Raw genomic sequence first — 18,339 nt, 5'->3', positions numbered from 1 at the left:
TGTACTGTATTTTTATTTCTTATTTTTTTTATTTTTTATTTACGCAAGTATCTGCATAATAAAATAAGAAGTTACGCTAAATTATAAAATTAGAAGTTTTGAATATGTCCAAATATCTGCTAAGTGGAATTAAAAATTCGAATACTGTTTACCGCAGTTTCATTGAATTAAGAAAAGTGTAAGTTTAGATAATTTATGATATAAATCTCCTATTTTATATATTTTTTACAATGTCGATTAGATGTTTTTCTTCAGTACGCAACAACAATATCATTAATAATGGCCCTAGAGAGAAGCCTTTATTATATAGCAAGTCTCAGCTATTACAATACAACAAAAGGTTTATGTTTATTCAAACTCAAGACACACCAAATCCAGATAGTTTAAAATTTCTACCAGGTAATGACGTCTTGGGAAAAGGCAACACTTACGATTTTCCCAATGCTACAGAAGCATATTGCAGCCCATTAGGTAAACACATACCTTAAAAATATAAACATTATATTTTATTCGAAATTATCTCATTTACAGCTAAGTTACTTTTTCGCATCGAAGGTGTAAGAGCAGTTTTTTTCGGTGCAGATTTCATAACTATTTCAAAACTAGAGGATTCTGAATGGGCTGTTATTAAGCCGGAAGTATTTGCTGTTGTAATGGATTTTTTTGCAACCGGTTTACCTATATTAAATGAGGCGAAACCAAATTCGGACACCCAAATCGAAGAGGATGATGATGACACAGTAATGATGATAAAAGAATTATTGGATAGTCGAATACGACCAACTGTGCAGGAAGATGGTGGCGATATAATATATATGGGCTATGAAAATGGCATAGTTAAATTAAAAATGCAAGGTTCCTGCTCATCATGCCCTAGTTCAATCGTTACCCTGAAAAATGGTGTACAAAATATGTTACAGTTTTACATACCCGAAGTCGAAGCTGTTGAACAAGTGTTTGATAAAACCGATGAAATGAATGACAAAGTTTTTCAAAAAATTGAACAAAGTATTAGGTTAAAAGAACGAAATATGGGACAAACTGATGTAGAGGATAAGAAAGCTTAAATAAACTTAGATAAGCAGAGTAGTTGCATACTGTTATAATGCTAAATTTCAATATATTTTGAAGATATTATAGTTATATATAAAACTAACAACAAAGAGAATATATTTATAATAAATATATAAATTGTGCTGCAGAATTGTTTGAACTGAATTTTCATTTTATTTGTTATATTTAGTTAACCATAAGTTGTGAAGCTGAAGTTTTACATCATGTGATTATAAAAATATAAGTTAATATTTGATAGCTACATGTTGTACATTTCTCTAACACAAATAACTTATATATATATATATCTATATATATGTATGTGTTCAATTTAGGTGGACATTTCCGACTTGGCTGGGTACAGTAGCCCGCACCAGCCAGCGCCATCCATGGTTTGCTTTCGCCAATTGATACTTTTATATCCGTGATCACCTGGGTCTTCCACCGTAAAAGTGGACGTCCCCTAATGCGTTTACGAAATGCTATTAGTCATTGCTATACGAAATAAATGCCCTTTAAAATTTTGCATTTTGAACTTCTGAAGTTGCCGTTTAATCTATAACAACGTATCACAATTTACACGACTTTACTTTGCGTTTAGACTGGATAGAGTTTGCCAAGATTTTTATGTTTATATATAACTGCTTGTGTATCTTAATTTTTTGAATTAAGCGATAAAAGTGCTTAGATATTCCCGGAGCACTCTAAGCTGGCTGACCTCACTAATTACTGGACATGGCAAACTCAAGTATCACCTCAAAAAGATAACTCTTGCTGAAGAAGACACTTGCAGACTATGTCTAGAAGAAAATGAGACAGCGGTGCATATATTGTGTCAATGTCCAGCACTGGCAAATAGGAGGAAGACTGTCTTGGGACAGCAGTGGGTTGGTGATGACTTGGCAGGAAACCTCGAGCTAAATGAGCTGCTTGCATTAACAAAAGATGTAGCTATGCGAACGGAAGCCACTCCAGCTTTAACTCAATAACAACATCCGAGAATCAAAGGACGAAAAAAGACCCAAGTAGTTTCGTGGTCTACTTCGACTAATCCTTCAACTCAGTTGTACAGTGCGCTGCCCCAACGTTCCACCATATATATATATATAAAATCGCGAAACAGTGACCAAAAACGTTGCCAAAAGTCAAGCTAATGTAATCAATTTTTGGGATTATCTTGATAAACGTGATGGGTTTAAATTTACCATATTTGTCTATCATACAAAATATCTCCAAAGATGTCTCAGATAAACGGGTACTTATTTTTAAAGTATATTGGTTCAATAAATGCTACCTCAAAAAATTATATTTCCAAAACGTCAAACAAATTGTAAATCTTATAAATTGGTTGAAACTCAATAAATTTAATGTTTATCCAAAATTAATCTCAAATAATAAAAATAAAACAGAAAAGTTCGAAAATTGTATAAATATTATTATTTACACAATGAAATTTAACTATTAACAATAAGAAAATATGGCGTCAAACTATATTCAAAATTAAATTTTAAAACGAGCATATTTGCAGTTTTTTTTTTATTTTAGTGTTTACTAAAATTTATATAAAATCCATCTAAAAATATACTAAAGTGGGATTATGCACTTAAACTCCTTTAAACAAAAATTGTTAACGCATATAATACTATGTTTACACTAAGATTTATCAGACTTTTTCAGCATATTTTTATATAACTTTTGTGTGTAGCATATTATGATTGCAGTCATGTCACGTCACCATAAACTATGCAGCTGTTATTTTAGAAATATGTAATTATATTCACACTTACATGTGAATTGATTATATATTTATATAATAAAAAATTAAATTAGGTGGTTTCGACACCTCGCAAGTGTGGCAAGAAACAAGTTGCTTACTATAGGCGTTAGCGAGATATTGGCATCACTGTTGCAACCTGTTAAACGTTATTTTCGTACAAATTCTTTCCATTCGTCCTTGTTTCTAGTAGAATAACGTAGCTGACTACAAGTTCATTCACTACTTTCCTACGGAAAGTAGTTTTCGGTCGATCTACAGATCGTTTATATAAATTTCTCACTTCGTTTTCTCGAACGATTTTCACAATTTTGACAATTACACGAAATTTTGTCCAACGTGAGAAAAAACATCCGAGAAAACTAAATAAGAAAGTTCCATAAATGAGCCGCTGTTTTTCTCACTCCTTGAGGTTTCCATTTCACGACAGCATGAGTCATGGTTTTCTCGATGTGTGAAAAGTTACATTAAATAACTGCAAACAGTTTAATGCAGATAAAAAACTGGCATGCATTGATTAAATATAAAAATATTTAATAAAAGTCAAAAAATTTCATTTGATGCTTTGCTATCACAAATTAATTTCGTTTGTTGATTTATATGAAGTAAGTTTTTAAATTTTTTTTTATAAAATTTTATTGGTTTCATATATTTAATTCAAAATTTTGTTTAGGCCATGTTATTCATATAAATTTGCATATTTATAGCTTTAATTACAGTAAATATTAAATACATGTGACTTTTTTTTTAATTATACAAATTCTCTCTGCTACCTAGATTCCGTAACACGCTGAACGTACCTACACAGATAAATCAACATATGTAACGCAGCAGGTAAGTTGGTAAAATTCGAATTTGAATAAAATTTTTTGTGATGGTAACCCATAACTGGTATTCATAAATACAACGTTGTGAAGGGACGCCATTTGCTGCTGAATAAAAATTCTGCTTCATTTAGTAGTGGTAATTGGCCGTCAATTACCTTACATCGTCTAAGTTTCTTTAAAAATATAATTTTATTTAAAGTTAGTTTTTAGTGTTACTTATAAAAGAAGTAAATATCGAATAACCAATTTAATTTACTTTTTTCGCTAAAGTAAAAATATTAATTATAAATCGTTTTTGCAACAAGCACACCTTTTCGTTGTTACAAGAAAAGACTGTGTTGTAAAAAAATTTATTACTAAAAACAATTTTAAAGCGTTAAAATAAGAAACTGACACATTTTAACAATTGTTGAGCAATAATTGTGGTAAGTAGAGCTATTTCTTTAAAACATATATTCCGATTGCGTATTGATTTTTTTCCAAGTCATATTTCCTCGCCTGCTGCACGCATCACAATTACACGAACATTTACGAATTTGAATAAAAAAGTTCAAAGCAGATGTAGATATTTACTTAAAAAAAAAAATAAGTTAAAGTATACTTAAAAAAATAGAAATCAATCAAAAAACATTTTTTTTTTGAATTATCAGTTTATTTCTAAATAATGTGTATGAATATAATTCAGTCTCTAAAGTTTCTTTAAAAAATTGTAAAATTATAGTTCGTTTTAGTAATTTTAAATTGGAAAATGTCAAATTGTTTTATGTCAAAAAATTTCAATTGTTCTCAATATATTTCATAATAAGCTTGAAATATAATTGCACAAATAATTTGCGCTTAAAAAAAAAAAGAATACTAAAATAATTTTAATTCATATTTTGTCCCAGACGGCCGAAACCAGAATATAGCATAAAATATTCCAAAAAAATAGTAAAACAAAAAACGAACAAAGAAAATGTACAACAACGCATATACAGCAAATGGTGGTGCACCCCAGATTGCCGGTGGTGGGTTTTATGGTTCACGTCACAACAGCGATCGTCCGCAGTATCAACGCAATCCCGTTGGTGAAGGGTCTGGTGTAGGCGGAACTGGTGTTGGTTATAATAACCAATATGGTGGTGGACAGTATCGTGGTAATAGTTCTAGTTCTATTATGACTGGAAACGGGCCTAGTTTCTACGGCAATGGTGCAGCATATCAACCACGTACTAAAAATTTTGTACCACGTCACCAGAAGCCAATGACTAATTATCAAAATGGCTCGTTCCATAATAACATGAACGTGGTGAAAAATATCCTCTCCAAAGAAGAGCGTGCAGAGTTACAACGTGAAAAGGCAAAAAATCCAGGTCGCAATTTAATCACACCACATTGGGACAATTTGCAGCCATTTAAAAAGAATTTCTATGCTCCACATCCCAACGCTCTAAACATGAGCGAACAAGCTGTCTCTGATTTACGCAAAGAACTTCAAATTACTGTGTCTGGGGTAAATATACCACATCCAATATCATCATTTGAGGAGTGTTCATTACCAGCATATGCTATTGAAGAGATGAAGCGTCAAGGTTTTACCCAACCGACTGCTATTCAATCGCAAGGTTGGCCAATAGCATTATCTGGTAGAGATTTAGTTGGTATTGCCCAAACTGGGTCTGGTAAAACATTAGCTTATATGTTGCCTGCTATGGTTCATATTGCAAATCAACCACCTATACAACATGGTGAAGGCCCCATTGCTCTAGTTTTGGCCCCAACCCGTGAATTAGCGCAACAAATACAATCAGTTGTACGTGATTATGGTCATCTAACATCACCAGAAATACGTCATACATGCATTTTTGGTGGCTCATCAAAGGTGCCACAGGCACGTGACTTGGAGCGTGGTGTAGAAGTAATAATTGCAACTCCCGGTCGTTTAATTGACTTTTTGGAAAATCGTACAACTAACTTACAACGTTGTACTTATTTAGTATTGGATGAAGCAGATCGCATGCTGGACATGGGTTTCGAACCACAAATACGTAAAATTATACAACAGATTCGTCCTGATCGTCAAGTAGTAATGTGGTCAGCAACATGGCCAAAAGAGGTTCAAACTTTGGCTGGCGATTTCTTAAACGATTTCATCCAGATAAATATTGGTTCGATGAATTTGTCTGCTAATCACAATATCAGGCAAATTATTGATATTTGTCAAGAAGAAGAGAAGCCGCAGCGAATTGTAAAACTTTTGAAGGACATTATACCAACTACCAACAACTCAGCAAATAACGGCAACAAAATAATAATATTTGTGGAAACTAAAATAAAAGTAAGTACATTTATGATATACAATGATACGTAATTATTTTTAAATAAGTAAGAAAAAACAAAATTCAATTTTCATTCAGTAGCGATTACCATTACTCAGTATATATATGTAGATAAAATTTGTTATCTTATTTTCATTGAATCATATCTGTAAGGATGTAAAAGGTCTCTTATTATATAAAAGATTTATTAATTTAAATGAATCATTTAAAAATCGATGCAGAATGTTAATCATTACAATTAATTTATAATACTTTTAATTTCAATAACGGTCGGGTCTACATTCCGGAGCCACTTGTCGATCCAAACGACCAAGTGCCGTTTAACATCCCCCAAAGGGATCACACAGACAGATCCCGGTGGGTTACAACAACATAATACTTTGCATTAGATCTTATTATTTTACAGAACGTACACCCATTCTGTAGATTTGCTATAGAATTTCACTGTGTAGAATAAGTTTAAATATATACGCATATTTTCTATGAGTCACTTCCAGCCATTCTCAATATATTCTGTACTTATGTTGATATTTGATTTCTTGGAAATTACAATTTTTTCCTTGAAAAACAAATGGTTATCTCGTAATATATAAATATTAATTTAAATTATATTTTTTTGCATTTTGGTCTACCACCAATATTTATAGCAGTAGTCTGATTAAACACTTAAAAACTGTTGCTAGCCAAAATATAGTTTAATTCATTTTTGAAAATAGTTTTTCATATATAAGAAATTTTGTACAGACCGAAACAAGTGATCATTCGAAGTTCTTAGAAGCAGGTAAAATAGAAGGTATAGGAATATGTGTCATCTAAAATGTTGAAACTTTTGACTAGCCTACCACACTTGTATTAAGTCTCATATTATCTTAGTGGAGTACTGTACTCTTTGCACTGGATCAGGCTATAGATGTCGCCAAGCGCACACACAAACTTAAATCCCATCGACCTTTTGATCCACCCCATAGAAGTGACTAGGTTTCTCTATCTTGATACTGGTTGATTTTAAATTAAATCCTATCGGGTTCAAACAGCAACATAATATTAAAGCGTATATAAAAATTATCTTTATGATAGTAGTATCTGAAAAAATATAGATAGATAGTTACATTTTAGGTTTACAATGTACGTTCCGAGCTACTTGAGCAGTAAGTCTGTCGATTACACGACGGAAATACTTGAATTTTAAAATGCTTAAAGCTTCAAATAGCTTGAGTAATATTTAAATCATTAATACAGAAATAAATATATAACCAAGGTCTAAATAAATTTATTATTATTCAATTGTGATATATTTGTACTTGTACTTATACTTATTTATAAATATACTTGTTCTTATAATTATATTTGTACTTATATTTACTACTTTATATTTACACTTTATATTTACTATACTTATATACTTATACTTATACTTATACTTATACTTATACTTATACTTATACTTATACTTATACTTATACTTATACTTATACTTATACATATACATATACATATACTTATACTTATACTTATACTTATATTTATACTTATACTTATACTTATACTTATACATATACTTATACTTATACTTATACTTATACTTATACTTATACTTATACTTATACTTATAGTTATACTTATACCTATACTTATACTTATACTTACGCTTATAAATATATTTATATTTATACTTATATTTATATTTATACAAATACTAATATATACTAACACTGATGCCGTTTTCGATTGGTGAATCTGGATTCAATCTAGATTTACTCTCTATCTGTTAATCGAGGTAAGATCTACTGCTAGTAGTTATTTATATTTTTAATAAATGCATATGACGAATGAAATCACACTTTATTTGTCAAGTCATATAAAACTGCTGTTTTATATTTCAGGGTAGTTTCATTAATGTGTCAAAATATCTCGAGTGTTATACATTTCGCTCGATATTTACCAAACGAAAATAATAATTTCACTAAAAGTCCATCTCCATTGATAAAGTTACTCTAGATTTACCAATCTCAAAACTGCATTAGATTTATATTTACACTTTCACCATACATACGTATACACTTTTACGTACATTTATATATTATATATATTTACATAAGACACTTAAGAATTTATAACAAAAACATATTTTTTCTTAGGTTGAAGAAATCCTACAGATCATTCGTAATGAAGGTTATACAGCTACGTCTATACATGGCGATAAATCACAAACTGAACGTGATTCTGTTTTAAAGGACTTCCGTAATGGTAAGTCTAATATATTAATTGCAACTGATGTAGCTTCGCGTGGTTTGGACGTTGAGGATTTGCAATTTGTCATAAACTATGACTATCCAAATTCGTCAGAGAACTATGTCCACCGTATTGGCCGTACTGGTCGTTGTCAACAATTAGGCACAGCTTATACCTTTTTTACACCTGAGAATGCTAAACAAGCACGCGAATTGATATCAGTATTAGAAGAAGCTGGTCAAGCACCACCACAGAATTTGGTAGACTTAGCACGTTCTGTTGGTAATGTTAATGGTCGTAATACTAGCACTAAACGTTGGCAACAACCAAGTAATATGCATCAACAACGTAATAATCCTCTTAATTACCAAGCCGGTGGTTCGAATGGTAACAGTTACAGTCCTAAGCCTCACTATACTTCGAACGGTGGTGGAAGCATGTACCAACAACAAAGTAATTCTGGTAGTTGGAATAATCGTTCAATTAATAATCAATACAATGGTGGTCAAGATGGTATGAATGGTGGTCGCGTTTTTCGTCCCCGTACTGCATTCAACTCTACTGGACCACGTCCAATGGTAGGTGGTTATCACAATCCACATGTACCAGCTCATTTGCAACAAAACAATGCATATGTACCACATCAGTACAGACCACGTAACCAATATGTTCCAAATGGTAATATTCAACGTTTTCCACAATATCAAAAGCGTGAGTATCCACAGCAAAATCATTTCGATAAGCAGCAAGGTATGATGGCAAATAGCGCTGATCATCAACAACAGAACTTAAATAGCATGAATGCAGTTACAAGTCAGCAACAAGCAAGTGTTGTCGCAAATATTGCTGCAGCTGTAGCTGCCGCCAATGGACAAGTTGTTGATTATCCGAATGTTGGCACACCACCAGCAGCAGCACCAACTATGTATGCTGCTCCGGCTCAATCGCCACCAATTAATGCCAATAACGCTGCTTATATGTACGATACCAGCGGTATGTTAGCTGCCGCTGCCAATGCTTATGGTGGACAATTTGGACATGCACCACCAGCAGCATATTATCAACATCCACCACTTCCGCATCAATATTCCGCTGGCGGTGTAGCTGCCGGTACAGCAGATGTCCTACAACAACAACAGCAGTAAACAATTTTCTTCTTTAAAATTTAATCATTATTAACTAGTTACAAATATTCAACATAAATTTAATTTAATAAAAAATAAAAAAATTCTTTTTCTCTAAAAACAAATACGAAACGAGAAGCGATAAAACTACCGCCAGTAAAACTAAAATATTAATATAAACTATAAACTATAATATTATAAAAAGAGATCATTGAACTAGAACTAAAATCAAAATTATAAAAACAAAAAAATTCCAGTAACGAAAAAGTAAAGACAGTACTTTCGAACGTAAATAATACGATATAATACAATTATAAAAGAGGCAGTTTAAGGACAGGTTCATGAACCCTCAGTATCGCATTGTATGCAAATTATCATGTAAATCACAGCTATATTAAAAACAAACCCATCAAATTGTTTATATAATAATGAATTTTTCTCGAGAATTATAATAATAATAATGATCATTATATAGCTGCAATCGAAATTGGCTAATGATAATAATTATAATGATAATAGTAATAAGCGAAAGTCTAAATGAATATTATTGTTTAAATAATTTTATACTGTATATGTAAGGGGTACAAATTTATGTTCTTTAAATTTAAGGAATATTTTGTTTCATCCTCAAATTTTACATTAAAAGATATCACTTTTTATTTTATCATTGAATATAATTTAAAACCATTATATATATGAATATAGAAATATGAATTAATTTTTTTTTTATATTTTGATTTATTGATTTTTTTTGTTTTTTTGAATTTATTAAAATTGTGAAAAATAACCAAAATCCAAATATTATTTTTAAATAGTCATGAATATAACAAATTTAGTAGATGATTTTTAAACTACTTTATATATATTATTATTTCATATATATTACTTACAATGAATAGAAAAAGTTGAAAAATGTATTAAACGATTAATGCCGCAAAAGAATCTATTAAAATTTATATATTTTTGTGTAATTTAATTTAAAAATTAATGAGAAATATCAAATTTTTATATAAAAAATTTTAAAAGTATATAAATGTAATAATTAAAAATATTTTAAACAGTAAATTTAAATGCCGACTTAGCCGCATTCATCCATAAAACCAAAAACGAATTTTTTAACTAAACATTATTTACAATATTTTGTTAACTGCAATGTTTGTTAAATTAAGATAGATTTTTTACAAGTGTCATAAGTGCTATATTATACGCCACAAACTTAGTTTAATTCTCGTTATTATTTAATTATTAAAATAATAAGAACGTAAATTTTGTTAATGTATCCACATAACAGTTGTTATTGACGAAATAGTACGTAAATATTAAACAATTTTAATTATTTAATTATAAAATTTAAATTTAATCTTTAATCTATAATCTATTGGTTTTTTTTTTTTAAAACTCAGGATACTATAAATATAAATTTTAATTTAATAATATTTAGTTATCACATTAAATCAATATAAAATGAATAATATTTTATAATTTGTTCTCATTTATTTACTAAAAATAATTAAAAGAAAGTTAAAACATATTATAAAGTGGCTCCATATGGTTCCAAAGTGCACCTTTTACACTTAAAAACTATAAATAAAATTGTATCTGAAAAAAAGCATAACAGTTACAAAATATGTAAAATTTAGCAACAAAAATTTAATATAAAAATGAAATTACTATTTAGTTCACATACACACACATATATGTATATACTAGCGTCTCAATAATTTTTTTTTCACTGCTGTGTGTTAGTAAGATACGCAGTGAATACGATACTATATTTAAAAAATGTAAAAATATTTAAAAGAACTTTCATAGTCATTATTTTTGTATGAAAATTTAGAACATATTTGTTGAATTTTATATATATATATATACATTATATGTTATATTTTACATATACTTTATTTTAATATCACAATTTGAATATTCGAATTTATTATTAACTGCAGCCAAAGCAACAAAAGTAAAAAAGACAAAAAATTTTAAAAAAATAAAAAACTAAAACACAAATGTGATTGCAAAAATAATATTAATCGAATATTTTTATTAATATATTTTTTTTTTATTTTTTTATATAAATAGTTCAATTTAAATATATATGTATATGTATATATATATGTGCAAATTAAATTTGAAATATATTGAATAAAATGCAATTTTTCTTGTGCATTTATTCAATTGAAAAGCATATATATTAGCATCAAAGACTAAATTTCATGAAACGAAACGAAACCTGAAAAACGGAACGCAAGGGATCTCTTATTAAAATTATTATTCAATAAATTTTTAAGATTTTTTTAATTTACTTATAACAAAATGTCAAAAATATTGTTTATAAAACAATATTAAAGCATTTAAACAATTATATAGATATTTATATATGCATATATATATATTTATCTATACACGTATATATTCATATACAAATGTGATGTGATAAGTTTTTTTTATATAAATATGGATGTAATGAGGCACATTCGTTATATATTTTTTATATATAAATACTTAATACATAGTATTTAATAAGTTTATATAACAAATTTTTTTAATTACTTTTTTTACACTAAAGACATAAATGTAAAAAATAGATCTTTGGAAAATATTATATGTACGTACAAAGATTTATATATACATAATTTTATATATCACTCGGATATATATATATGTATATTTTTTTTAGCTACATAATTTGTTTAAAAAACATATTCGTACAATTATTTTCAATTTAAAATATATTAATTTTTTACTTTGGCTTAGAAAAAATTAAAAAAGCAATTTAACATTTATGTATTTTATATTGTATACATACATATAAATAAATGTAAATGCAATACATTTAATTTTTATAAATATGTATCACATATATGTATTTATAAATTTATACAAATATGTGCTTATATCTATATATTTATAAATTTATATAAATATGTGTTTACATATATATATTTTTAAATTTATATAAATATATATATAGATGCATGTATATATGAATTGAATTTAAATGTATTTACATGTATATGTTAAGTGTATCATATAATGTATTATGTGTACATAAATGAATTTGTTTTTGTGTTTATTTAGTGAAATATATTTTAAAATATTTGTAATGTATTTAATGCGTATTTAAATTGTATTTATTTACTGTAAAATATATACATTTAGTTGCATATACATTTTTGTATGTATTTCTATATATATTTTTATATATATTTCAATATATATTTCAATATCATATTGCTATATATATTTTTATATAATTTCTATATATATATTTCTATATATATATTTCTATAATATGTATTTCTATATAATATATTTTTATATATATTTTTATATATATTGCTATATATATTTTTATATAATATATTTGTGTATATATATGCATTTGTATATGTATTTATATATGTATTTGTATATATATGTATATATACATTTGTAAATATATATATAGATGTATTTGTGTATATATTTATAGACATATTTTTAAATATATTTGTATATATATTTATGTATATATTTGTATATGTATTTATATATGTATAAATATAAATTTATGTATATCTTATGATGTGAATATACACGCGCAATTAATATATTAAATATGTTTAGAAATATATTTCATTATATAAATACAGAAAATATATATTATGTTGTTTTCGCTAATCTAATTACAAAAGAAAATATTTTGTTTTTAATAATTGAGGACTACTCCTTATTGAACTGAGCCAAAATACACACGAAAAAAAAAGAATTTATTATTATTAATAAAAACGAATTAATTATTAATTTTCACTGTTTTGTTTTTATTTTTAAGCATTAAAAATGATATATATACATATATTTTTTAAAAATACATTATATACACTTAAAATTGTATAATTACATTATCTCATTGATAAGTAAATTAAATTAATATGCAAAAGTATTGCGAAAGTATACTAATTCTTTCATTACAATGCAACCTAATAGACTTGAATTATTAGTATTTAAACTTTTTTAATTTTAAAATATAAAAATTATTTCTCATATTAGACTTAAAAAATAAAGCAATTTGTATATAAGTGAGTTAATATAACTCACTCTTCTGCAATGCTGTAAAAAACTCAATTTTTTATAAACTTATTGAAATCGAAACATGCAAAATGTAATTATAACTTTTTTTATTAATGAACTTTAAGCAATAAGTTTTAGTAATAAATATATAGAAGGCATTTTTCAAGTTTAATAATTATAACGATGAAAATTACTTTTTCTGTACAAAATAAGCACACATCTTGTTAAAAGTTTTTATAATTATTTTTTTTATTACTAAATTATGTATTTTCATATAAGGAACGCAAAGAAGACAAATGTTATTTACATAATAAGAAAACTGAATTTGTAAAAAGTAATTGAAAAAAAATTGCATTTGAAATTTTGAATATAAAATTTTACAATATAATTTTAATTACAAATATATAATTTACTTATATTTAAATTGGGCCAGTCTTGTCCATATTTGTATTAAGAAAAGAACCAACCACTATAAATTGTTATATAGCATATAACAATTTGATTCCTTAACACTTAACTAAAGATAGTAACAAACTAAAAATTAATAAGATTTTTGTGTGATATTAAATTAGGCGTAAATACAAAAAATGTTATTAAGCAACAAAAATTCTTTGTACAAAACATAATAGCATTTTAAAATTTAGGTATTACACAAAATTTTATATTTATATACATGCATATATTACATCAGTACTGTAATATAACAAAGTGAAATATAAGAAACGTGCGTACGTGTTATCGTTTTTTTTTTTTTAATATTCTTAATTTTTCTAAGAACAGCTCATGTGATTCCTTAATGAAAAAGTAATATATATATATAAATAATTTTTTTTTAAAAAAAAAGGCAACACTTTTTATTAGCAAGATTAATAATTTTAGTAAACATAAATTAAAGTTATTAGAAAAGAATTAAAATCAAATGCAATTTAAGAACAAACAAAATTGTTTAAAAATAAGTATTGTTTTATTTAATATTTTCTATTATTATTAAAAAATTATAATTATTATTGAAAGCAAAAAATTTAGAACTTATAATATCAAATTTTTAAAGACAAACCAACAAAAAGCCAACGGTAGCTTCAAAATTATTTAAGAAACAATTGATGAAACTGATCAATAATTGAGAACATTTATGAAACTGAATAAACTGAAGAAAAAGAAACCAAAAAAAATAAATATGTTTTTATTTCATAGTTTAATATAATTTATATCTATTATTACTTAAAGGTTTATGGTATTGTTAAAGATAGAAAATGTATATTGGCAAAAATGAACGTTAAATAGAACGTTTCAAGAACAACAGGCTCTAAGTCTAAGCCACTCGAGGTATACGATGACCAAATGGCGTTCACCACAACCAAAAGGGACTGCACAAGCAAATCTCTGAGGATTACAACAACATTAGAAAGTTCAATAATATGGCTGTTAATATTAAAATGAGCAACATCCAAAAAACTTTTTGAGTCCAGCTAAAGCTGATCCTTTAGCTTATATTGAATGTTAGGCATAGTTAAGTTCTTTTACTTCATTTATTTGTATTCTTTTTTTCGTATTTTTGTGTTTTATATATGTTGTTGTTGTTATTATACCCCACTGGGACCGCTGATAGTAGATAACATGAACTGATTTATAAGACGTTTACAAGGGTAAGGATGGGGGTCTGTGCTGGTTGAAAATGGACGACGGGGGATTAGGGTGAATTGGAGTAATTAGGATTTAAATTGAAGATTAACTCGGGTAGCAGCAGAGACTATACAAGCAGATGTTTTATGTATGATTATTTGCACATAATTTAGTCAGATAAAATGTAGAAGAAAAAATTGTTTATTAGTCAAATAGAAAAAAAAATATACAGAATACTGTATTTGTTTCCGATTATCTATCTGGGAACCGCTCAAAATCAAAATCGGGTTTAAAGTGGAACCTTTAACGTGTGATAAAAAACGATGCAGCTATTAAAATGGCCAACACCCGACAAACTTTTCTAAAATTATCTTATACTAAATATTAGACACAATTATGTTTTTTTTATCATATTTATTGCTATTATTTTATATTGCCTTTAGATTTAATGTAATGTATGGTTTGTGTGTAAATATATTTGGTCAAATAAAATGTAAAAAACTTGTATTATTTTTATTAGCCAAATGAAAATGTAAAGCATAAACCGTACTTATTTGTATCATGTAAAAATCCATGATTGTCTAGAAACCCAGGGTGTGAACCGATCCTGAAAAAAATGATTTTTAGTTAAGACTTCCAAATTTTAGTATAGTTAAATTGAACTATTTTGGATTTTAGTTAAAAGAACAGTAAAAGGAACCAGTGATTCAGAGTACTCAGTTCACGAAATTGAATTTATTGAAGAGATTAGAGATAAGATCGAAGAGATTTATTTTATAACTATTTGACTATCCTAATATATAGTATATACCATTTAAGATTAAATAGATTTTATAACTATCTGGCTATCCCATTTAACCGAACCAATCTAGATCAAATAGATTTTATAACTATCTGGCTATTTTAATATACATAACATACGAAATTATTTAATAAAAAAAAATAAATACATTGATCAATAGAAATTTATTTTATAGACTAATCTATTAGCGATTTTTTTTAACGAATACAAGCGACTCACGCCTTCATAGTTCTATAACACTTTGAAAAAGATCATGAGAGACTTTTGGTATGAAACTAGTTACTATAATTTAAGTCCATTAATCTTAATCAAGATTTGTCCGGTATAAAAGTTTAAATCTTCCTGAAATTAAAGATTTTAATTACTAGTAATTACCCAATCTATTAAATTCTCCTGGCGCCTCTCGATGTAGAATAACTACCTATAGCTGTTTCTACTAGAGAAACTACATTTATGTAAAAGAGCTGAAATATAAATTGTATAGTTACTCTGTGAAAGCTTTTAATTTCTAAATATATTCTATTATTTTGTTCTCTTTATAGTTAAAAAAAAGAATAACGTAGAGCACTTCTTGTTACTTTGTACTTTATAACTACAATATATATATATACAGTTAATTGGTTTTGGTATATCTGATGTTATCAATAATTCAGCTCGTAGCTTGTTTTTTAAATTTCACGATATAGATGTTGCTAGAAACAAATATATAATGGGGATGATGACCTCATGTTCCTTGTCGATTGTTATGTTAAGGTGTTCGTTCCAGTTAAACTTTTTATTGATTACAATTCCCAAATTTAGTTTTAATTCTTTTTCTTTACTTGTTTATTCAAAAATTGAATGTTATACAATAATATAAATTATATTAATATGTTAGAAATAATATTTTTGAAGTTGTCTCTGTCTCTAGCAATATGTACCAAGTCTCCAATTGCCCAGTCTAGTATCGGATGTTCTTCAACCAAGCCATTTGTTTTCGTCTTATGCCGCATTGGCCTTCGATTCTGCCTTCCACAATCAGTTGCAGGAATTCATATCTTGAACCTCGGATGATATGACCAAAATACCTCGTTTTCTTTTTTTGATAATTTTTAGGAGTTCTCTATCTTTTCTTAATCTTGTTAGAACTTCTTGATTTAAAACTTTGTCCGTCCAAGGAACCTTCAGAATACGTCTGTAGCACTACATTTTAAACGCTTCGATTTTGTTCATTGTTAGGATTTTTAAAATCCAGGCTTTCAAGCCGTAGAGTAGAATGGACCAGACATAGCATTTAGCTTAGCGGATACGTAAGTTGATGCTGATGTTGCTATTGCAACATTATTTAATTAATTAGTATACAATAATTCTTCAGTACTAATTAAGACCTTGGTGCATTAAAAACAGACAATAACTGACATTATTCTTGTAATTTATTATAAAATATCAGTAGTATCTTGGTAATAAATCCCTATAGTTCAGCTATAAAATGTATTACAGTTACCAAAAATAATATATGCATATACAAATATATTATTATATATATTATATTATATATTTATATATATGTATATAAATATATTATTATATATATACTAGCTGACCCGGTGAACTTCGTGTCGCATTTGTTCAATGGCGGTTTTAAATAATTAATTAATTCATGAATAATTAATTCAATGAATTTTGTAATTCAGCGACAATCTCTCGTTTAGTACTCATATTCAGTTGACACCGTCTGTTGATTCGTTCGTCAACAGGGGGATTGTAAATAAAACCACATAAATTCAAATCAGCATGTATCGTTCGAATTCGATTCCTTTGCAGCCTTGCTTGCCTCTGTTCACTCGTTTCTAATGATCGTGCAACAGCAGTGTGAACTCCATTCCTTTCTTGCCTAGTTTGTCTCTGCTCACTTGTTTCTAACGATCGAGCAAGAGCAGTGTGAACTCGATCTTTTTCTTTCCTTGCTTGCCTCTGTTCACTCGTTTCTAATGATCGTGCAAGAGCAGTGTGAACTCCATCCCTTTCTTGCCTTGCTTGCCTCTGTTCATTCGTTTCTAATGACCAAGCAAGAGCAGTGTGATCTCTTTCGATCTCTTTCTTGCCTAGTTTGTCTCTGCTCACTTGTTTCTGAAGCTCGTTCTTCTCTTTTCCTTTTTCCTTGATTTGTAGTTCGACCAATGGCATTTCGCTTTAGTGGCATAATTGTGGTTGGTGTTAAATAAAACGTATTTCCCTCTGATTTTAATAAATTAAATTAAATAAATTATTCTATTTCACTCAATATATTTACTCAAAACTAAAACACACACTGTACGAATGTAAAAACCAAAGTTACTTCTCACAATCTAGGATTGCTAGATTGTTTTAAATGACTTTGGAAATTATATTACAGAATACACTTTTACCAAAATATTACTAATTAAATGAACCTAGAACCCCAACTCTGATTTTAATAAAAATTTGCAAAAACCTTCTCGGGGATATACCTAATAATTTCCCAAATTTTCACGATGATTGGATGTATGGGTTTTGAATCCATCGAGTACAGACATAC

General features: G+C 27.6%; 2 protein-coding genes across 4 annotated transcripts; both read left to right on the top strand.

The window, feature by feature from the left end:
- Positions 1-37: 37 nt before the first annotated feature.
- LOC119670467 (NFU1 iron-sulfur cluster scaffold homolog, mitochondrial-like) lies at positions 38-1,169 on the top strand. Its single transcript, XM_038080739.1, has 3 exons — positions 38-178; positions 242-471; positions 532-1,169. Exons 1-3 carry the CDS (start codon positions 105-107, stop codon positions 1,065-1,067), a joined length of 840 nt encoding a protein of 279 aa, XP_037936667.1. The 5' UTR covers positions 38-104; the 3' UTR covers positions 1,068-1,169.
- Positions 1,170-3,415: 2,246 nt separating this feature from the next.
- On the top strand, positions 3,416-9,843 carry LOC119670158 (ATP-dependent RNA helicase dbp2). 3 transcript variants are annotated; one of them, XM_038080312.1, is made up of 4 exons: positions 3,416-3,432; positions 3,605-3,661; positions 4,542-5,971; positions 8,111-9,843. In XM_038080312.1, the coding sequence occupies exons 3-4, from the start codon at positions 4,610-4,612 to the stop codon at positions 9,347-9,349; spliced, it is 2,601 nt and encodes an 866-aa protein (XP_037936240.1). In that variant the 5' UTR covers positions 3,416-3,432; positions 3,605-3,661; positions 4,542-4,609; the 3' UTR covers positions 9,350-9,843. The 3 variants fall into 3 exon arrangements, with proteins under 3 accessions (XP_037936240.1, XP_037936239.1, XP_037936238.1); XM_038080311.1 differs by lacking the exon at positions 3,416-3,432 and adding an exon at positions 3,516-3,545; XM_038080310.1 differs by lacking the exons at positions 3,416-3,432; positions 3,605-3,661 and adding an exon at positions 3,789-4,079.
- The last annotated feature ends 8,496 nt before the right edge of the window (positions 9,844-18,339 follow it).

Source organism: Teleopsis dalmanni, chromosome 1 (genome assembly GCF_002237135.1).
Source record: "Teleopsis dalmanni isolate 2A chromosome 1, ASM223713v2, whole genome shotgun sequence".
Classification (NCBI taxonomy): domain Eukaryota; kingdom Metazoa; phylum Arthropoda; class Insecta; order Diptera; family Diopsidae; genus Teleopsis; species Teleopsis dalmanni.
This window is presented reverse-complemented; position numbering and strand designations above follow the sequence as displayed.